Raw genomic sequence first — 24,049 nt, 5'->3', positions numbered from 1 at the left:
TGTCAACAAAATAGAGAGAGTACAGAGAAGATTTACTGGAATGTTACCTGGGTTTCATCACCTAAGTTACAGAGAAAGGTTGAACAAGTTGGGTCTTTATTCTTTGGAACGTAGAAGGTTGAGGGGGGACTTGATAGAGGTATTTAAAATTATGAGGGGGATAGATAGAGTTGACGTGGATAGGCTTTTTCCATTGAGAGTGGGGGAGATTCAAACGAGAGGACATAAGTTGAGAGTTAAAGGGTGAAAGTTTAGGGGTAACATGAGGGGGAACTTCTTTACTCAGAGAATGGTAGCTGTGTGGAATGAGCTTCCAGCAGAAGTGGTTGAGGCAGGTTCGATGTTGTTGTTTAAAGTTAAATTGGACAGCTATATGGACAGGAAAGGAATGGAGGCTTATGGGTTGAGTGCAGGTCAGTGGGACTAGGTGAGAGTAAGAGTTCGGCACGGTCTAGAAGGGCCGAGGTGGCCTGTTTCCATGCTGTAATTGTTATATGGTTATATGGCTATTATGTACCTCTGCTGTTTCCTCCGGTTCCATACACACTTTCCCACCGTCACACTTGATAGGTCCTATTCTTTCACATCTTATCTTCTTGCTCTTCACATACTTGTAGAACGCATTGGGGTTTTCCTTAATCTTGCCCGCCAAGGCCTTCTCATGGCCCCTTCTGGCTCTCCTAATTTCCTTCTTAAGCTCCTTCCTATTCGCCTTATAATCTTCTAGATCTCTAACATTACCTAGCTCTCTGAAACTTTCGTAAGCTTTTCTTTTCTTCTTGACTAGATTTATTGCAGCCTTTGTACACCACAGTTCCTGTACCCTACCATAACTTCCCTGTCTCATTGGAATGTACCTATGCAGAACTCCACACAAATATCCTCTGAATATTTGACACATTTCTTCCGTACTTTTCCCTGAGAACATCTGTTTCCAATTTCAGCCTCCAGTTTCCTGCCTGATAGCCTCATAATTCCCCTTACTCCAATTAAACACTTTTCTAACTTGTCTGTTCCTATCTCTCTCCAGTGCTATTGTAAAGGAGATTGAATTATGATCACTATCTCCAAAATGCTCTCCCACTGAGAGATCGGACGCCTGACCAGGTTCATTTCCCAGTACCAAATCAAGTACAGCTCTCCTCTTGTAGGCTTATCTACATATTGTGTCAAGAAACCTTCCTGAACACACCTATCAAACTCCGCCCCATCTAAACCCCTTGCACTAGGGAGATGCCAATCAATATTAGGGAAATTAAAATCTCCCATCATGACAACTCTGTTATTATTACAGCTTTCCAGGATCTGTTTCCCTATCTGCTCCTCGATATCCCTGTTACTATTGGGTGGCCTATAAAAAACACTCAGTAAAATTATTGACCCCTTCTTGTTCCCAACCTCCACCCACAGAGACTCCGTAGACAATCGCTCCATGGTATCCACCTTTTCTGCAGCCGTGGCACTATCTCTGATCAACAGTGCCACACACCCAGCTCTTTTGCCTCCCTCCCTGTCCTTTCTGAAACATCTAAAACCTGGCACTTGAAGTAACCATTCCTGTCCCTGAGCCATCCAAGTCTCTGTAATGGCCACCACATTGTATCTGCAAGTACGGATCCACGCTCTAGACTCATCTGCTTTGTTCACAACACTCCATGTGTTAAAATAGACACATCTGAAACCTTCGGTCTGAGCATGTCCCTTCTCTATCACCTGCCTATCCTCCCTCTCGCACTGTCTACCAGCTTCCTCTATTTGGGAGGCAATCTCCTCTTCCCCAGTCTCTTCAGATCGGTTCCCACCCCACAACAATTCTAGTTTAAACTCTCCCCAGTAGCCTTAGCAAACCTCCCTGCTAGGATATTGGTCCCCCTGGGATTCAAGTGCAACCCATCCTTTTTGTACAGGTCACACCTGCCTCAAAAGAGGTCCCAATGATCCAGAAATCTGAATCCCTGCCTCCTGCTCCAATCCCTCAGCCACATATTTATCCTCCACCTCATTCTCTTCCTATTCTCACTGTCACGTGACACAGGCAGTAATCCTGAGATTACTACCTTTGCGGTCCTGCTTCTCAACTTCCGTCCTAACTCCCTGTAGTCTTTTTTCAGGACCTCTTCCCTTTTCCTACCTATGTCATTGGTAGGAAAAATAATATAACTAGGAGCTCCTATTTCCAATGGGGAAAAAAAAATCTGATGCAGAATGCTATGTAGAATGCTTATCATAGAGTCAGTAGCGGTACTGAGAGGAAAGGACCTGGTTTCAAATATTACCAGTCAAACCCTCATAAGAGGAAATTGAAATTTATACAGGCTGGTACAAACTGCATGTTGCTGAAAACAATGAGAGCAAATGTAAAATACTAGCAATTGATACTTATGTTATTCCAAAGCAACTATGTTGGTCTATGGTTACTGGATTTATTGAGTATGCCCACAAGAAAATGAATCTCATGGTTGTACATGGTGACACACTTGTACTTTGATAATAAATTTACCTTGAACTTTTGAGTCTAGGCACTAAATCCATAGAACACTAATAAATAAATATAATTCCCAGTAACTGACATCAAGTCATATCCTCTTCTTATTTCTAAGATACTTTTATGCTTAAATGTCCCTCTTAATTAGTGAATTTAGAATAAAGTATATAAAGAGTAAGATAAATACAATCCATCTAATTATGACCATTTGGTCTGCTCTTCGGCAAAGAGATGGAAGGTGACTGACGTTGCGAACACTCAATGATCATCCCTCACTCAAGCCTAGTTTGGGTCTCACCCTTGCCACTCAACTCTGAACCTCATTGCAGTCCAAACATGAGCCAAAGAGATCTTAAATAGGCATCTTTCTTGGGGGAGATATAAAAAGTCTCAAATTGTTGGATTATCTATATAGACTGGATTTGCTTACACTTGGTAGCCTTGATTAGGTTAGAACAGAAGACTGTAGGTTGCTGCTGGCACCTCTACTCTCATAATGCCCTAGCCTATGGAGGAGATAGCTGAATATATCCAACCATTGTAAACGGTATGGTGCTTAATGTGACTTATGCAGAATTTTGCTGTGTATTCAACGTCTGCATACACTGACGACTTTGAACACTGGCATGGAGTTCTACAGCAGGGGAGCAAGCCTGTTGTCCCAACTCATCCAAGGTGAACGAGGTGAAAATGTGTGATTACAACCCACCTCTAACACTTCCTCTGGCAGCTTGTTCAGTATACCCATCATCCTCTGTGTGGGAAAACTTACCACTCCAATTTTTTTCCTCCTTATCTTATTATGTCCAGTGGTTTTAGACTTCCCATTTGGGGAAAAAAGACTGAGTATCCACCTTAGCTATGCCTCTCATGATTTTATGAAGTCTATATATGGCTTCTTTTGTTTCACTGGCATATTCCTAACTAGATAATTGAGCCTGTTGATATGGGTAAAATAATTCCTAACCTTGGTCACTGCCGGTGATTCCAAAGAATTGTTTTTTTCAGGTTGGTATGTTCTCTTTTACTCTTTACAGTTAGACATTGCTTCCAAGCACCGATCCGAAAGTTTTGATCCTCTCTCCAGTCATCCCCACTCCACTCCTTTATCCTTTTTGCTCTCTTCCACAAATGTCTTTTGCACATTGGTTGTTTGTCCATCCTGTTGGGCGTGGTCTTTCATTGATTCGATTGTGTTTCTTGGAATTACTGTGATTGCCCACAAGAAAATGAATCTCAGGGTTGTATATGGTGATATAAATGTACTTTGATAATAAATTTACTTTGAACTTTTGAAATATCTACCCTCAAAATAAATTTAAGTTGTTGCCTTAATGAGAATTTATCTTTAAAACTGGATCACTGATTTTTTTGTCTATTAATGACTTGTGAAAGACATGAAATAAAATTTAGGTTAATTTTTATTTCTTTATTAATGGGTTTGTCTTCCCTGTGTGGAATGCACTCATGACTGGGGAATTTATTCATTATTCAAGACAAGTAATTTAATTTAAAGCTAGTTAACCTGGGGTACGGAAGACTATGCTTTAATTAGAATGGAAAAATTAAAGTTATGATTTTTTAGTAACTCAAATTTAATTACTATTTAATAAATTAAACTTGACATACGTTATCATGTTTACTGAATTCGTAATGTGTTTGGTTTGCAAGCTCTGTTCTCATGTTAATGTAGGTGGAAGGATTCTGTAGAAAATGTGTGCTTTGTGTACAGCATGGGCACGTTATATCAATGACAGTATCATTGAAATTACTTTCTAATTAAATAAGTCTTACTGATATTTAAATTAATTAAGGAAAATAGTTTCTTTATGAGACCAAAAATCTGGGTTTTGTAAGACACCAAACCAGTGATTGTCCTATTACCTTGGGGTACTTCTGTTCATTCTTGTGTTACTTAATGTACATTGTTTTCGGCATTACTTTCTACATTCAATTCTATGCCAATAATGTTGGACAAGTTTGTCGCTCCACTGTGTTTCATTCAATTATTCTAATCTGCCTTGCCTTCTTAACCCTTGATACCTCTACCTAATTAAAAAAAATGTTTCTCAGTTGTTTGAGTATCCACAGGCATTTACTCGAGAAAATCTCGGTTGCTTACTTTTTTGTAGGAAACAGGGTTCTTGGTTCTTGTTCTAAATTGTTCTCTTATGCTTTTAATAGTTTTCCTATTGTGAAGTAATGATTAATCCATCTGCCTTATAAATATCTTCAAATTACATCATTCCTTAATTTCCTGTATTCAAAGATTGAATGCCATAATAATTCATGTCTCAGTTAATTTAATATTTAATATATTCATGATGAAATGCCTTCCAAGGTGTTTTCCAGATAGGCAAATATTGTTTATTTACCCAATCTCTCTAAATTGCTCGTCCTTTGATTCTGGTTTTTCAGAATAAGAAGATAATCTAGTAATCTTTTTTCTTGGGTTTCTGCATTAAATCCATTTTGCTATAATACTGCCCATTCTCTTGTATGTTCCAATGCTGTTTCTTGTTCCTGTCTACTTTTCCTCCAAACTTACTGTCAGCTGGATAGACCACTCTATTTTACTGAAGTTCAAAATAAATGTGAGACACAGTTGAAAGTGCAGATGGTTGAATCTGGAGCAACAAACAATCTGCTGGAGGAAATCAGTGGGTGGAGGAGCATCTGTGGGATGGGGAGAGGGGGAAGGAAGTGTTGACATTTCCTGTGGAATCCCTGACTTGGGACTGAATGTGGAGAAGGAAGATGGCCAGAAGAGGGGAGAGAGGAATGGCCTGAGACTGATTGGTGAATAGGGATGGGTGAACGATAATGGACAGATGCAGCCAGGTTGGAGAAGCAGAGTGTACTTCACCCTCTGGATCCTGGATTCATCAATGTTACAATAATCTCAACATCTAATTACCCTTTCAACTGATACCTATGTTATGGCCCCCTAATAGGAATGCAAATTTTAATTGTGGCTACATTAATGGCAGTGCTATCCGCAAAACCCAGCATTCATTTTCCAGTGGATAAAATTCTTAAACAAGAACAGAATAGTTTAACTTTAGTTAACTTAGTGACTAGCAAAATCAGGGCAATTTTGTTTTAACTCTGTAGTTTGCTCTCAGGAATGGATAAAATTTAGTCATGTTAAAATGGATAGTTTTCTGTCGTGTTTATCCTTTCACACAAGGACCTTAATATCAAAGGTTACTGAACTTTGTTGAAGTACTATTTAAAAAAAGCACTAGATGACTCAATTTTTATGGAATGCTTTCTCAAGCTCCCTACTTTCCAAAGGTCATTATCAACTCTCATCAATATGACCATGATTCACCAGTGATTCCTTTTTCTAGAAATTCAAAAATAAAGTTTTGAGCAATATTGTGGGTGCACTTGAGAACTAAAATGTATAGCTAATTAGAGGAAATAAAGGTTATGTAGCCAATAATTAGATATTTTATGAAGTTGTTTTCCAATTCCTTTGGTCTGCCTGCCAGATATTATTGACGTTAACAAATCTTGTTTTGAGCTGAAGTTCCTCATTTTTATTTTTTTTCAGGAACCTTTCAAAGAAATATCAGCCAAAAAAGAATTCCAGAGAAGAGGAGGAACAAAAGTGAGTGCTTCTTTCAAATCCCCAATATCAGTACAATCAAACACAACTTTAGATGCAGTAAAAGCATCCAGATACATCTTGTGTTATCCTTGGTTCCTCAAGGATTTGCAAGCTGTTAAGATTAGATCTGCTTTATATGTATCACGTACAGTTAAATATCTAAACGTATAGTGGAATGTGGCATTTTGCATCAACACAATCCAATGCTTGGGGTAGCCCGCAAGTATTACCACGCTTCCAGCACCAACATAGCATGCCCACAACGTAAAATCTTTATGTTACGTCTCTGTCTAAATGTGCAGTCATAGTAACTTGGAATAACTTATAATAAATAGAACAATCAATGTAACGTAGAAATACACTCAAATCAGTGTGAGTTAGTCAGTCTGATGGCCTGCTGGAAGAAGCTGTCCTGGAGCTATTGGTCCTGGCTTTTACTGGAAGTTGCATTTGTTGATTTGTGTGTAGGACTGTTCTGCAGGAAATATTTGTGTTTGCCCCAGTGCACAGAAAGAAACATTGCTAAGAAAGTATGTCTCAGAAAAGGTAGCTAAGTGAATGTTGGCCTGCTAATACTTTGGCAGTGAAAAGCAATTTTAATCATGAGCCTCAATCATTCATGGAAACACAGTTATGTCAGTTCTCAACTGGAGGAAGAATTAAACTTTAAGAATTACTTTGATGATAAGGCTTTGTTCCCCTGTATCTAAGGTAGGGAGAATATGGATTTACTTTTGATCCCTTTTCTACCTCTTTGTCAGAGGCCTACTTTTGGTTTTGAATTCCAGTTATGATGGATCTGAGCTGCAAACAATTAACAGCATAATATTAAACCTAGTGAGTGGATTAGATGTTCAATAACTAACAATACTGTTTCAAACTTGATCAGTCAAGTCTCGCTGACAGCTAACATTCCTGTTAAATCGTAATGAAGGCTGGGGTTAATAATTTTTCAAACGTTTTAGGGAAAAGTACGGAGAAAACAAAGAAAACCATTAAAGGCAATTTAAAAGTATTAGAGCATAGCTTATTCCATTAAATTGACATCAGTGTCTATGTTTCAAAATTGCAGCTTTCTTCTGAGAAGCTGCTGATATGCCTAATATTAGGGAGATCCTTTATTTCTCTTTTTGTAAAAACAATACTTTTTATTTTTGTTTTGTTGAATGAAGTTGATGATAATATGGCATAGTTAATTGAGTGATGTACAACATGGGCAGCACTGTAAATTGATGTTCAGTTGTTAAGCATGTTCAGCTTAAGTTTTGCTTCAATTCCAGTATTGAATGAAATGTTGCCTGATGATATGAATTGCTAAAATTGTGCAATATTCATAACTATTCATAGCATGAAGAAGAAGAGGAAAGCCCTTAACTCCAAGTGGAGTCATCGGGACGCCGTCGTGACAGCTTTTAGCAGGCTTTCTTATTTTTACGAGGCCGAGTTGCTAGCTCGATGCTCAACCCAGCACGGATGGAAAGCGTGCAAGGGAGCTGGCTGGATTTGAACTCGAGAGCCTTTGCTCCGAAGTCCAGCACTGATGCCACTACACCACCACACCACCACACCACCAGCCAGTTATTCATAACGTAATTTTAGGATATTTGGAAGCCTAGTGTGTTCAATCACAAACTTGTGATAAATTTTGAACTACCTTTACTGTAAGGTTTTCCTTATCCTAATCCTGGGTTTCAAGATTTAAAAGATTAGGAATAAATTTATTTAGAGAGAACAACTAAAATATAACTAAATATATTTCAGATTCACATCCTGCCGAGCATTTCAGACTCTTCTGAATGAAATGAATGATTATGCAGGCCAGCATGAAGTTATTGCTGAGAACATGAGCGGACTAATATTTGCAGAGCTGGCACGCTATATCCAGGAGCTCAAGCAAGAGAGGAAAATGGTAAATAATTTTACAATTATTGACAATTTATGTGGGTTTTTTTTTGGCGTGTGCCTGCGTGTGTGCAAGTCTGTGCGTCTGCGTGTCCGTGCGTGCGACCGTGATGATGCCTTTTTCATGGCTTTGACAAGGCGCGGAGCGAAAGAGAGACTTTGTGGTGCCCCACTCCTCACACAGACATTTTCGCAGTATTTTACCTTTTATTTTTACGAGGTTGAGTTGTGATCTCGACACTCAACCCGACACGGATGGAAAGCGTACTCGGGAGCGGACCTGACTAGTTTCGAACCTGGGAACCTCCGCTCCTGGGTCCGGCATCAATGTCGTTGTGCCACCAGCCAGCCCAACAATTTGTGTGGTTTTTGCCTCTGATTGCAGTTGTTTTTCGAACAACAGTTAATTCAGATATGTGTATGTTTTTAGAAATCATTTCTGTAGAAAGAAAACTTATTCTAAATTGGTGAAAATTTGTTGTGAATTAAGTTTTGGCTTTAATACAGAGAATAAATTTTAAACTGCTATTTTCAGCAATGTATTCATAACTTGCTTTTCTTTTTAATGTGCTATTTGTGAATCTTTTGCTCATTGATTCTTGAGAGCAAAATGCTCCTTTTTGGACTTGCTTTTTCACCATACAGTACTGTGCAAAAGTCTTGGGCACCCTAGGTCTTTTATATGGTTTCAGATGGTATGGCCTCCATGGTATGGCAGTCTGGGATTACCTGGAGAGGCAGAAGCAAGTGAGACAGCCAAAGTCTGCGGAAGAACTGTGGCAAGTTCTTCAAGACGCTTGGAACAACTTGCCAGCCAATTTTCTTATAAAACTGCACAACTGTGTACCTAAGAGAATTGATGCAGTTTTAAAGGCAAAGGGTGCTCACACCAAATATTGATTTGATTTAGTGTTCTTATTTACTGTTTACTGCTCTTTATAGTAATTTTTTGATATTTAGAAACTTTTCATTATTATTGAAAGCATCTCCATTTTACAGAATTTTTTTGCTTGTGCCTAAGATTTTTGCAGATTACTGTGTACCGAATATCATTTCAAGATAAAGCAATCAAATGCCATATAAAATTGCTTCCATTTTGTGAAGAATTATCTGGATATTTATACTATGTCCCAGCACAAATGATTAGTTCTTTTGCCATCTATTTTGTTCATTTTTCATGCTGTTTGTCCTTTCCTAAACACAAAATAATCTGCAGATGCTGGGGTCAAAGCAACACTCGCAACAGGCTGGAGGAACTCAGCAGGTCGGGCAGCATCCATGGAAACGATCAGTCAACGTTTTGGGCTGGAACCCTTCGTCAGGACTGTAGGGGGAAGGGGCAGAGGCCCTATAAAGAAGGTGGGGGAGGGTGGGAAGGAGAAGGCTGGTAGGTGCCAGGTGAAAAACCAGTGAGAGGAAAGACAAAGGGGTGGGGGAGGGGAAGCAGGGAGGTGATAGGCAGGAAAGGTGAAGAAGGAATAGGGGAAACTCAATGGGTAGTAGAAGGAGGTGGAACCATGAGGGAGGTGATAGGCAGCTGGGGGAGGGGGCAGAGTGACATAGGGATAGGGGAAGGGAGGGGGAGGGAATTACCGGAAGTTGGAGAATTCTATGTTCATACCAAGGGTCTGGAGACTACCTTGGAGGAGCAACCCCTATATACCATCTAGGTAGTCTCCAGCCCCTTGGTATGAACATAGAATTCTCCAACTTCCGGTATTTCCCTCCCCCTCCCTTCCCCTATCCCTATGTCACTCTGCCCCCTCCCCCAGCTGCCTATCACCTCCCTCATGGTTCCACCTCCTTCTACTACCCATTGTGTTTTCCCCTATTCCTTCTTCACCTTTCCTGCCTATCCCCTCCCTGCTTCCCCTCCCCCACCCCTTTGTCTTTCCCCTCACTGGTTTTTCACCTGGAACCTACCAGCCTTCTCCTTCCCACCCTCCCCCCATCTTCTTTATAGGGCCCCTGCCCCTTCCCCCTATAGTCCCGACGAAGGGTTCCGGCCCGAGACGTTGACTGATCGTTTCCATGGATGCTGCTTGTCCTTTCCTGTCAGGGGATTTTACTAAGGCAACACTTGAGATCATTCATGGGAGTTAAGTACTTCAGAAGGCATACATTCACCTTCGACCTTCTTCCTCCACCACTTCCCTCGTTAGAAGTCTGGACATATACTTGCCAAAAAAGCATTTTACTCGACAGATTTATTTGTGAATCATTCAAGTTGGTGTGCATAAGACTATCTCTAACAAGAGTGAAATCTGCAAGGAAGCTCAGATCAAGGTAATTTCAAAAATCCTGCAGCTTATCATGTCTAAATGAGTTCTCCAAAAGTGCTCTTTGAAATTACAGATTGTACCAGCAAGCGGCCTGTACCTAGTTAGGGATGTCAGAAGTAGAAGCAGATGGCTGCCATGGCAATGTTTTATATTAATGGCTCTTTGATATCCTGGTGCTATTTCCCTTGATTACCTTATCCAAAAGTCTGTTATATGTACAGTACTGTGCAAAATTATTAGGCGCACACAGAGCTAGGGTGCCTAAGACTTTTTCACAGTACTGTAGTAGTTTTATGTATTGCACTTTACCGCTGCCACAAAAAATCATGACACATGTGAGTGATAAACTCAATTCTGATATGAGTCTCTATAGTGGACAGAGAGTGGGAAGGGGGCAGAGAGGGGAAAATCATGGTTGGGAAAAGGGGAAGAGATAAGGGAGAGAGCAAGAAGCACCAGAGAAATATTCTGTAATGATCAATATACCAATCATTTGGAATCAAATGATCTCGCCTGATGTCTCAGGGCTGGGTGTATCTGTACCCGTACCACCTCTGCCCCTGGCACTCCTCTGCCACCTGTTCCCCATCCCTCCTGTGGCACTCCACTCTTGCCATTCCCAACATCCTTTGCTCCAACTGGATTTACAGACTTGTCCTCTGCTCCATGCTGACAAATTCAGTACTATCCAAGAGTCTTAGGCACCCTAGCTATATATATGTGCCCAAGACTTTTGCACAGTACTGTATGTTGAGACAATCTTTTGTGCCTTAGTGTTACAGTTCTTGCCTGTATCCACCATTACACTTCAGCAGACCAAGATTCACCCTATGCTATACAGTGACAGATGTGTATTAATCAGTATGGAACTACCAGATTTACGGTTGGATTTGGACCTGGGAGATAGGAATAGGCTTCACTAGAACCCTGGTCAAAAGCCAATTTCAACTCAGCCACACATAGTGGAAATTTTAGCTCCTGCGAGTAACTACTGAGTAGTTTAAGACTACCTTTTGCTGTGAGGACAGCCAAAGAGTATTTTTAAATAAATACAGCAATTAGAGATAGGTATTTCAAAAAACAATCATGGATCTATTTTGCAGAGTGTTATGATGAGAAATAGCTGCTATTTCCAGAAATTGTTGAAAAAGAGTGAGAGACACATCGTGAGTGGAGAAAGCCTACAGTTATTTTTACTGGTAGACTACCCCAGCTTGGCATTGGGTGTTGGTTCCAAGGCCTGACTGTAATGGAGCCTGAGGGAATGAACCTGCAAAGTCTTGCTTTGTTACTGTGAGGTTTCAGTTACAGCTTGTGCAATGTCAGACGTCAGAGTAAATAGGGTGTGATCTTACCAGCCCTCCCTTTAAGGAGTTGTGTCAGTTCTGGGGGAACCCCTGGACTTACCCTAGCTTCTTTGGGTTTTATGGGGTTATTGGCATCCAGTATGTCAGACTCAAAATCAGGTTTTATCACTGTCTTATGTTCTGAAATTTGTTGTTTTGAGGCAAGATTTAAAAAAAAAGTTACAATAAAATTAATTAAATAGTGCAAAAGAGGAATAGTGAGGTAATGTCCATTGCCTGTTCTGAAATCTGATGATGGAGGGGAAGAATTGGTTCCTAAAACGTTGAGTGTTACTCTTCAGACTCCTGTACCTCCTCCATGATGGTAGTAATGAGAAGAGGCCATGTCCGGATGGTAAAGGTCCTTAGTGATGGATCAGAATCATGCTTAATGTATTCTGAAATTTGTGGTCTACAGGACAGCATATTTTCCTCTTAGTGTGCAGGATATAATACAGACTCATTTTCAAACCTGCCATGTATGTACAATTCTTGGTGTTGGAGATCCAGAGTTTCAGAGACACTATTAGAGAAGTTTTGGTGAGTAACTGCAGCACACTGTGTAAATGTAAAGGTTTATAGAGTTGATTGACATTTACAGAAATGCATTGCAGATTTAAAATGGGAAAATGTATTTTTTTTTCTGAATTAAGGATGGGATGGGTTTTAAGTTTATACACATCCAACTGAAATTTAGTTTTTGTGCAAGGAGGTGGATTACCCTAAATTGAAATTATGAGCACTGCTTTTCTAAAAGTCTTACGTTTTGCTCTGTAGATTATTAACTCATTAACAGATTTCTAATTCATTAACGTACCTTAGTTTGAAGATGATCTGATGTTTCAAAAATTTAGATGGATTTATTTGGATCTGTAGATTCTACACCTGCGCATTTTTCATAATTGTATTGGGACACCTGAGGATATGGCAATGAAGTTCCAAAACAACAGCCAGAATGACTGAAGGGTGAAAAATGCAGGCAAATGGGACGAGCTCAGATAGGTGTACACAATCGAGTTGGGCTGAAGGGCCTACTTCCTTGCTGTTTGACTCTATGACTTAATTGAACGAAAAGGAACTGTGGCAGCCCTAAAAATGGCTAAGTAGCAGGAAGTGGAGACGAGTAGTGAAGGCCATTTTTTAGGATTAGAAGATAGTGTTTAGTGGTTTCTATTAGGATCTGTGATAACACTGTAGTTATTTTAAATTAAGAACTTGGTCTTCAGTGTGCAAGATGCATTTTTCTCATTTGCAAGAAAACTGTGAACAGCATAGCTTTAAACTTAAAGGATATATGGACAGGTTGATGAAATGGATTGATATGTAGCAGATGAAAATTCATGCTAGAAAGTGTTAAATTTTTAATTTTGGTGGGAAGAATTAAAACGATAATATTAAACCTGGGCACAATTATGTAAGGGACCCACGAACCAAGAAATTTGGGGATATGATACCTTTTTAAAAGCTTATGGGTTCCTGGCATAGTGCACAAGAAGCAAGGAAGTCATAAACCTTTATTTTTGGCGTATGCGTGCGTGCGAGTCTGTGCGTGTGCGTGCATCCGTGATGATGTCTTTTTCATGGCTTTTTATCAGGGGCGGAACGAGAGAGAGAGAGAGAGAGAGACTGTGTGGCACGCCACTCCTCACACAGATATTTTCGCAGTATTTTCCCTTTATTTTACGAGGTTGAGTTGCAATCTCGACACTCAACCTGGCACGGATGGAAAGCGTACTCGGGATTGGACCCGACTGGTTTCGAACCCGGGAACCTCTGCTCCTGGGTCCGGCGCTGATGTCGTTGCGCCACCAGCCAGCCCTCATAAACCTTTCTAAAGTTCAAAGTTAAAAGTAAATTTATTATCAAAGTACATACATGTCAGCATATACAATCTGAGATTAATTTTCTTGCGGGCATACTCAATAAATCCAATGGCCATAATAGAATCAGTGAAAGACTGCGCCAACCACTGTGCAAAAGGCAAAAAAACTGTGCATATACAATAAGAAAATAATAATAATTGCAAGCATATGCAGATCTGAGAAGTACTCACCATGAAACTTAAATGAAAGCACAACCCAGAAAAATGAAGAAATTATCCCTAAAGAAAAAAATGTTAATCAATGGAAGAGCATGACCCTCCACTGGAAGACAACCCCATGATCTGAAGAGACGAGGTGTCGACAAGGAAGCATCAAATGCCTGGCTGAGAGTTGGTGATCTCTTCCAAGAAGCAGAGGGGTTCCTTGTAGCAATATAAGACCAGGTGGTTGACGCAAAAGTTATCAAAAATACATAATAAAAGAACAACAAATTCAAGATGATAAATGCAGAAAATGGCAAGAGAAGTCAGAAACAATCTGACACACTATAGGATCCTGCAGGAGTTTAACTCAATCTAATTACTTCCATAGGCACAATCAAGTAGCAAACATCATTCACCAAAATCTTGCTTAAAAAATACAGACTCATAAAAAACACTATATGATAAATACAAGCCTGATCCAGTTTTAGAGTCAGAGTCCCAAAAATTATATTACTACTGTACCTATCCATTTCACAGACAGGACAATCCATAATAACCATCTGGATATTACAGGATAAACAAGCAAGAACAACTTATTTAATAGATATAGTCATTCTAAGTGCACATCATATACAGAAATCAATAGGTGAAAAATGCCAGAAATATGCTGAATTAAAAGAGGAAGTTGAAAGCCTATGGAACATGAACAGGCCAACATTGTCCCAATAGTCACTACACAATGGCATTAAACAATTAGGCCTACACAGTAATATTTATGTGAATCTCCCAGAAAGACGCAATGTTAAACACCTCTAGAACAATCTGAAAGTTCCTAGCAATTGAGAAATAAGTGCTCTTGGCTATGCCCGTACCAGCTTGAGCTGAGAAAAGATATAAAAATTAATAATAATAATAATAAATCAAGGACATGAGACAAAGTGTCCTTGAAAGTGAGTGCATAGGTTGTGGGAACAGTTCAGTGGTGGGCAAGTGAAGTTGAGTGAAGTTATCCTCTCTGGTTCAAGAGCCTGATGGTTGAGGAGTAATAACTGCTCCTGAACCTGATGATGTGAGTCCTGAGGCTCCTGTACCACTTTCCTGATGGCAGCAACAAGAAGAGAACATGACTTGGCTGGTAGAGGTCCCTGATGATGGATGCTGCTTTCCTGTGACAGCTGTCCGTGTAGATGTGCTGGATGGTGGGGAGGGCTTTACCCATGATGGACTGGACCATATCAACTACTTTTTGTTGGATTTTCTATTCAAAGGCATTGGTGTTTCCATTCCAGGCTTTGATGCAGCCAGTCAATATACTCTCCACCACACATCTTTAGAAATTTGTCAAAGTTTTAGATGTCATGCCAAATCTTCACAAACTTCTTAAGGAAGTACAATATTTTCTAAAGCAATGGTTTAATCCCAGCAGTACTCTTATCAATTTTTGGGTGCCACAATTAGTCAAAATGTGAAAGGAAAGGTTGCCAGAGGATGGAGAGTCTGGTCAAGGCATGATATACAAATAGAGACAACATTATATTATCAGTTTGAGTGGAGTAGGTGGTGGAAAGTAAAGTTAGGGTAAACTTCATTCTGCTTAGGATATTGTGTGTTTGTTCGGCATTTAGTGTGTTGCTGTGGATTTGCAGCATCTACAGAATCTCTTGTGTTTGTGATCGTTGGGCAGTGGGCCTCATTCACAGATAGAAGTAACTTCTGAACAAAAGAGCTGGAGATCAATAGTCCAAAGCATCAGGATTGGCATGAGTGTGTAGAATATGAAGGAGGATGACAAAATAGCATCTTGCCAAGTGTAGAGATCGTGGAACAGGGCTTCTGGCATTACTGCTGGTTGGGTGGATGGCACAGGAGTCACTGGGGGAGGCAGAAATATCAGAAGCATTGTGTATTTGTTAATTAGTTAGAATCAGAATCGCTGCTGCATAGAAGAAAGCTGTTTGTGCCACCAACAGTCACCCATCACTGAACGGTTCCCACAACATATGTACTCACTTTCAAGAATGCCTCATCTCATGTTCTCGATATTTATTGCTTATTTACTTATTTGTTTATTTCTGTTTTGTATTTGCACCATTTGTTCTCTTTTGCGCATTGGTTTTTTGTTTGTCCTGTTGGGTGCGTCTTTCATTTGATTCTTATTATGGTTCTTGGATTTACTGAGTATGCCCACAAGAAAACGAATGTTAGGGCTGTATATGGTGCTATGTACTTCGATAATAAATTTACTTTGAACTTTTCACAATACCTGCCCTTGGTAAAGCAATCCAGCCAGTTGCATTCCCCGAGTCTTTTCCCATTATTCTGTCAATTATTTTTCCTTAAGGGCTAATGCAATTTACCTTTAAATCTCTCAGTGAAATTTTCCATTAATGTATAAAATATAAAATGCATCTATCTATCTTTAATTTTCCCTGCATATATTCCAAAGAAGCATTTTTGGAATTTTTTTGTGTGTCAGTAGCACTATACTAAAGCAGGTTATTGGTACTGCAAGTGTATTCATTCTGGTTTTGAAGCTGTCATTGAAAACCAAATACATAATTAATTTCCACCTCCAGCTATGAGCTGTGCGTAGACTTCTTTCAAGCCAGAAGGAATTAATCAGTACCTCCAAAAGCTGAGTGGGAAAAGGCATTTCCCACTGAGCCAAAAGGTCCCATATTTGAACCTGGTCTGTGCTGAATTAGCAAATTGTTACTTGGGCAACAATGAGCTGCTGCATTTGAACTCAGTCTCTCTCACACAGGGAGGGATAGATAAACTGTAATTCTTTGTCTACATTTCCAGTGGTATGCACCTCGTCATACAGTAACACTTATCTAGTGTCCTTTGATGTGGAATGGATGGAATTATTTTTAAAAAAGGATATTCAAGACTCCACATGGAGTGTGTGTAGAATCTGTGTCATAGAGTTTCTAAGAGTGACCATTGCTTACAATGTTTAAGTGTTTTCCATTGGTAAACAATCTTCCTCTCCTATTTTCTCCCGTTGTCTATTGAAGACAGTAATTCTGTCTGAAATGTTGTTTTAATGCATTTTTGTCTTGTTAAGTATTTACTTGTAACCACTGTTAATGAAGAGCTGATGGGTGTTGTTGACAAGTATTTGAGAGTATCACATCAGTTACTCTTTTGTCTTTAATCTGCTGATAGGCGCATTGCAGCATACCAGGAACCTTCAACCAAATTTATCTTTGTTTGATCAGTACTAAATTTAGTAAAATAGGTAACTTAATGAACAACATAAAGTTACAGAAAGATTTTTTATAATTTTCTAACATTTTATTTGTTTTAATTGAGATCACTAAAATGTTTTATGTTTCAGACTTTACAATTGAATTTAGATATTATTTTTGAAAATGCTACCACAAACAAGAGAAAATCTGCAGATGCTGGAAATCTGAGCAACACACACAAATCTGGAGGAACTCAGCAGGCCACACAGCATCTAGGAAAAAAGTACTGTTGACGTTTTGGGCCGAACCGCTACAGCAGGACCGGAGAAAAAAACTGAGGAGTAGATTATAAACTTGGTGGGGGGGAGAGAGAGAAACACAAGGTGATAGGTGAAGCCTGGAGGGGGAAGGATGAAGTAAAGTGCTGGAAAGTTGATTGGTGAAAGCGACAGAGGCCATGGAAGAAAGAAGGGTGGGGGGGGGGGAGGAGCACCAGAGGGAGGCAATAGGCATGCAAGGAGATGAGGTGAGAGAGGGAAAAGGGTTTGGGAAATGGTGAAGCGGGGTGGGGGTAAGTTTAAGAAATTGATGTCCATACCATCAGATCGGCAGAAAGCAGAAGGTAGAGATGAGGGAAAGATGTGCTTGGTGGTGGGATCCTGTTGGAGGTGCTGGAAGTTTTGGAGAATTATGGCCACCCCCAAGCACATCTTTCACTCCCCCTCCCCCCACCACTTTCTGCTTTCCACAGGGATTGCTCCCTACACAACTCTCTTGTCCATTCGTCCCTCCCTTCTGATCTCCCTTCTGGCAATTATCCTTTGCAAGCGGAACAAGTGCTGCACCTCCTCCCTCACTACCATTCAGGGTCTAAACAGACCTTCCAGGTGAGGCGACACTTCACCTGTAAGTCTGTTGGGGTCAAATACTGTGTCTGGTGCTTCCGGTATGACCTCCTGTACATCGGTGAGACCCGATGTAGATTGGGAGAACGCTTTGCCAAGCACCTACACTCCATCCGCCAGAAAAAGAAGGATCTCCTAATGGCCACCCATTTTAATTCCACTTCCCATTCCCATTCCGATATGTCCATCCATGGCCTCCTCCACGGTTGTGTTGAGGCCACACTCAGGTTGGAGGAACAATCCCTTGTATTCTGTTTGGGTAGCCTCCAACCTGATGGCATTAACATTGATTTCTCAAACTTCTGGTAATGCCCCCCACATCGCCACCTTCACCATTTCCCACCCCATTTTCCTTCTCTCACCTTATTTTCTTGTCAGCCATCGCCTCCCTCTGGTGCTCCTCCCCTCTTTTCTTTCATCTTTCCCCCTCCAAGTTTCACCTATCACCTTGTGTTTCTAGCCCAGGCTTTCCTCGCCTAGCTTTTAAATCTATTCCTCAGCTTTTTTTTCCAGTCCTGCCGAAGAGTTTCGGCAGGAAACATTAACTGTACTCTTTTCCTAGATGCTGCCTGGCCTGCTGAGTTCCTCCAGCATTTTGTGTCTGTGCTGTTTTGAAAATGCTATACTGCTAAAATTTCTTTTTTGGATTGAATTGTGTTGTTAGCTTGGAATTTGATCTTTTGAACTGGATGAAGATGGTGGAATCTCATATTTGCTCAGGGTGAGAGAAGAGACAAAACAGTTGTGTGGGGAATGGAACAGACTGATTGAGAACCTCGTCAACCTTGGTGGAGGAAAAGTAACTGTTAAGGAAAAAGATGCACTGATGTGGAAAATGTTTTGCATGTGATGATAATGATGAAGCCAGAGAAACAGGAAAAATATAAAGAAGTAAGGGTAGGAAGAGGTGTACTTGAGATAGCTTAGGGAGTCTGTAAAATTGCAGTAGATTTTACATTGGAAAAACTAAATGCAGATTGGTAATAATTTTACAGAACACCTTTGCTCAGTCCATAGGGCGAACCTGAGTAAGAGACATAGAACAATACAACACTGATACAGGTCCTTTGGCCCACCCAGCTAGTCGCAATTCCTTTCATTCAACCCATATCCCTCTAGCCATGCCCTTCTATGTACCTACTCAAGTATATCTTATTGTATCTGCCTTAACCACTCTTTCTGGCAGCTCATTCCATCTACTAATCACTCTTTGTGTGAAAATGTTGCCTCTCAGGTCCTTTCTGTACCTTACCCTCTCATCCTAAATTTATGCCCCCTAATTTTGGTCTCCACATCCCTGGGGAAAAGATTGTTATCATTCACCTTAATTTGTGCCTCCCATAATTTTAAACATTTCTATAAGGTCACCCCTCATTCTCCTAGGTATCAAGGTATAAAAATCTAGGCAGCACAGACAAAATGCTGGAGGAACTCAGCAGGCCAGGCAGCACGTATGGAAAAGTCGACGTTTCGGGCCAACACCCTTCAGCAGGAGTGGAGAAAAAAAGATGAGGAGTCAGAGTTAGAAGGTGTGGGTAGAGGAGAAAGAAGCACGAGATGATAGGTGAAACTGGGAGCGGGAGAGGGAAGTAAACAGCTGGGAAGTTAAAGAGCTACATGGCTGGAGAAGGGGGAATCTAATAGGAGAGGACAGAAGTCCATGGAAGAGAGGAAAAAGGGGGAGGAGCACTCGAGAGAGGCGATGGGCAGGCAAGGAAATAAGGTGAGAGGGGGGAAAGGGGATAGAGAACGGTGAAGGGGGGGCATTACCAGAAGTTCAAGAAATTGATGTTCATGCCATCAGGTTGGAGGCTACCCAGATGGAATATAAAATGTTGCTCCTCCAACCTGAGTATGGCCTCATCGTGATAGTAGGGGAGCCATGAATTGACATGTCGTAATGGGAAGTGGAAGTTAAATGGGTGGCCACTGGGAGATCCTGCTTTTTCTGGTGGATGGAGCATAGGTGGCTGGTGCAGTTTCTCCCAATCTGCATCAGGTCTCACCGATATACAAGGCCATAGCAGTGAGGGCCATTCCCCTTGCAACGATAAGTGCCAGGAGGAAGATCATTGGTGAGGAACGAATGAAGAAGGGAGTCACGTAGGGAGCAATCCCTGCGCAACGCAGAAAATGGGGAGATGGAAAGATGTGCTTGGTGGTGGGATCCTGTTGGAGATGGCAGAAGTTACAGAGAATTATTTGCTGGACATGGGGGCTGGTGGGGTGGTAGGTGAGGGCAAGAGGAACCCTGTCCCTGGTGGGGTGGTGGGAGGATAGGGTAAAGGCAGATGTGTGCGAAATAGAAGAAATGCGGTTGAGGGCAGTGTTGATGGTGGAGGAAGGGAAGCCCCTTTCTTTGAAGAAGGACATCTCCTTTGTTCTAGAATGAAAAGCCTCATCCTGAGAGCAGATGCAATGGAGACAGAGGAATTGAGATAAGGAGGAGGCATTTTTACAAGTAGCAGGGTGGGAATAGGTATAGTCCAGGTAGCTGTGAGAGTCAGTGGATTTGTAACAGACATCAGTAGATAAGCTGTCTCCAGAGATAGAGGCAGAGAGATCGAGAAAGGGGAGGGAGGTGTCAGAAATGGACCAGGTTAATGTGAGGGCAAGGTGGAAGTTGGAGGCAAAGTTGATGAAGCAGCACCAATGTGGTTGTTGATCTAGTATAGGAAGAGTGGGGGAGTGGCACTGGTGTAGGCTTGGAACAGACTGTTTCACGTAGCCAGCAAAAGGCAGGCATAGCTGGAACCCATGCGAGTGCCCATGACTACATCTTTTGTTTGAAGGAAGTGGGAGGAGCCAAAGGAGAAATTATTGAGAGTGAGGACAAGTTCCGCCAGATGGAGTGTCGTGGTGGTGGTGGAAGGGAACTGGTTGGCTCTGGTGTCCAGAAAGAAACAGTAAGTTTTGAGGCCTTCTTGGTGGGGGCCAGATAAAGATCCAGCCTTTCACTTAAGGCCTCTAGTCCTGGAACTAACCTTCAATCTGTTTATACCCTTTCTAGTTTAACCTCATCTTTCCTACAACAGGTTGACCAAAACTATGGACAGTATTCCAAGTGCAACCTTAGCAACTACTTATACATTTGCAACATAATGTGCCAACTCCTATACTCAATGCCCTGACTGAAGTCTGGCATGCTAAATGCTGTTTTCACCCTCTGTCTACCTATGATGCTGCTTTCACAAAGTTTATACTTGTACTCCTAGGTTCCTCTCCCTAGAGTTCTACTATTCGTAGCAGCTATTCCTATGAGTTTAATTTTCCACCACACTGTGAGTGTGTCCTGTTTACCCTCTGAACTCATGCACTTTTACCATGAAGCCTGACATAAACTTATGACTTCTTCCCATTTGTCACAGTAGAGTCTCAGGGGGCTTAAACAACGATCTCAGATAACCAATCTTTTTGAATATGTCAGAACTTGCAACTTTAACTCAAATTTTCTTTCTTCATTGCTGCTGATTCAGCTCCTCAATAATTCATTTTCCATTGTGTCTGATTCTTAGCAACTGCTATGTACTTAACCTCATGTTCTGCATTCTTTTCTCTCGTGTTACCATTCAGTTCCTTTTACTTATACTTCCTCCAGAGAGGTGAATTGTGAATACCAGCTTACATCAGCCTTTCTTGGCTGAGACAAACACCTTCTGACATTTATTCTGTCTTGGTCTGGACCTCAAGACAGACACATACCCCTCCCCAACCCCATTTCCCCTACTGTTCCTTCTGTGTAAAGCACACTTATTTTCTAACTTTACCAAGTTCTGATGAAAGTTCACAAAATATTAACTCATTTACCCCAGATGCTGCCTGACCTGCTGAATATTTCCAACATTTTTTGTTTTTATTTCAGATTTCCAATATTTGCTTTTTGAGTTCTATTTTTGGTTCTCTTGGTAAAGTAAGTAGAGGAGTTGAATTTGTTGCGTTGGTAGTGATAGAAGCGATTGAAAAGATGACAGCATAAGATTGATTTAGGAACTGAGAGGGAACACTTTTTCATATGCTTTTTGTAATGATGCTCTATGTTTTGTATTATGAATGGCTGACTTTAGAATCTAGAGCTTGATGCAATTGCATAAATGTATGCATTTTTTCAAGCATTACTTTTGTTAAAATGTATTTTAGGAGATGCATGGGTCTGAAAGGAATAAGACATGATCTGTATGTTCCTGTAAGGATAAGAGGCCAGGCTAACAGATTTAGGGAACCTTTGTTCTTGAGGAAATTCAGTTGGATCAAGTAAAGCACAAGTATAAGAAATGCAAGAGAAGACTTAAGGGACAAATCAGGAGGCTGAAAGAGGGGATGAGGTTTCTTTGGCAGACCACAACGTGAAACAGAATCCCAGGGCCTTCGGTAGCCATATTAAGAGCAAAAGTATAGCAAGGGATGAAGTTGTCCTTTTGAAGGTCAACATGGTCATCTATGCATGGAAGTGAAAGAGATGGGAGAGATCTTAAATGATTTTTTTACATCTGTATTTACTCAGGAGACAAACAGAGTCTATTGAACTGAGGCAAAAAAGTACTGAAGTCAAAGACCGTATCTAGATTAGAGAAGTGGAGGTTCTTGCACTTTTGAGGTGAATTAGGGTGTATGAATCCCCAGGGTCTGATAAAGTATCCCCTGGAAGCTTATAGGAGGCTAGTGCAGAAGTTACAAGGACCATCACAGAAATGCTAAAAATATCCTTAGCCCACAGGTGAGGTGCCAGAAGACTGGAAGATGGCTAGTATTGTTCAGTTGTTTAAGAAAGGTTCTAAAAATAAAATGGGAAAATATAGGGCAATAAGCCCAATATCAGTCATGGGTAAATAGTTAGAAGGTATTATAATACACCAGATATACAGTGGATTCTGGTTAATTGGGCTATCAGTTAATCGGGGCATCTGCTTATTTGGGACAACTCTTAGGAAAAAAAACTAATTGAGAAAATAGCTGGGATTTCTTTACTTTATTTAGGACACTTTGCCACATTATTGGGACATAGGAACAGGAGACTGTTGCTGAACAGTTACACCATGCTTGAAGCAAACACTTCTTAAATAGTGTCAGTTGCATGTGTTTATGCTCAAAAGCAATGAGTTTTGTCATTTATAGTTGGCTGAAAAATAAGCAATAAGTCAACTTAGAACTGTTTTGCTTACTGCAGTTCCAAGCATCCAGGCTTAGAGGTGCCAGAAACAGATGGAATTGAAAATGAAATGATTTCACTACTTCGACGAGTTAGGGACTTTGAAGAATTTGAAGGTATTGACAACAATCTTGAATGTTACAATAAAGCTGAGGATTTGGCGGGCACAATCATCGAAAGCATTGTATGAAGGTAGTCTGTTATCCGCACTGGTGATCTGGACCAGCTGGGAAAAAGAGCTGAAAAGTGGCAGATAGAATTCATTGCAAACAAGTGTGAGGTGTTGCACTTTGGAAAGACAGACCAGGGTAAGACTTAAACAGTAATTGTTAGGGCTGTGAGGTGTACATTAGAACAAAAAGATCCAGGAATACAAATCCTTAATTCCTGGAGTATGATGTCACAAGTGAAGAGGATTGTAAAGACAGCTTTTTGCACATTGGCCTTCATAAATCAGAACATTGAGTACAGAAATTGTGATGATATGTTGAAGTTGTATAAAGTGCTGGGGAGGCCAAATTTCAAGTATTGCGTGCAGTTCTGGTCACCTACCTATAGAAAATAAATCAATAAGCTTGAAAGAGTGCTGTGAGCTGAGATCTTATAGAGGTCTACATAATTGTGAGGGATTATAGATTGGGTGAGTGCATGCAGACTTTGTAACATGTAAGAGAGATTTGGATAGGTACACAGTTATAAAGGGCTGTGATCAGGGTACAGGTATATTGGACTTGGCAGAAATCCAGGCTGGCATAGGCTACGTGGGCCGAAGGGCCTGTTTCTGTGCCGTAGTGCTCTATGATTCTAAGTTTAAGTAAATATAATTTGATACTTTGATCCTAACTAAAAATTAACTATTTATTGAGAAATCGGTTACATTTTATTTAAAGGAACTTTCTGCTTAAGCAGGGCTACTCTTCGGTGGCTCTTGCATATAACTTTCCTGATTACTCATTATTCATTTGAGATTCCAGGAAAATGAATGTCATTTTGCTTTGTTAGAACATAACTTGCATCAGATTCTGTCTTCACTCAGAAATATTTTCAGCTGCACATCTTCCATTAAGGAACATTGGACAGCTATCTGGAAAGGGGATACAAGCAAATTCCACCCTCCTCCCCAGCTAGATGCCAAGGCTAGTTTTTG

General features: G+C 40.7%; 1 protein-coding gene across 12 annotated transcripts in view; it reads left to right on the top strand.

Moving 5' to 3' along the window:
* The window catches only part of LOC134359827 (formin-binding protein 1), a 223,553-nt gene that overhangs the window by 61,796 nt on the left and 137,708 nt on the right, over positions 1–24,049 (top strand). For all 12 annotated transcript variants that reach the window (XM_063073538.1, XM_063073537.1, XM_063073547.1 and 9 more), the window contains exons 3-4: positions 6,045–6,101; positions 7,863–8,010. In XM_063073538.1, coding sequence (XP_062929608.1) covers positions 6,045–6,101; positions 7,863–8,010 — 205 coding nt within the window. The remainder of the gene's footprint in view (positions 1–6,044; positions 6,102–7,862; positions 8,011–24,049) is intronic.

This window comes from Mobula hypostoma, chromosome 21, assembly GCF_963921235.1.
Source record: "Mobula hypostoma chromosome 21, sMobHyp1.1, whole genome shotgun sequence".
Taxonomy (NCBI): domain Eukaryota; kingdom Metazoa; phylum Chordata; class Chondrichthyes; order Myliobatiformes; family Myliobatidae; genus Mobula; species Mobula hypostoma.
This window is presented reverse-complemented; position numbering and strand designations above follow the sequence as displayed.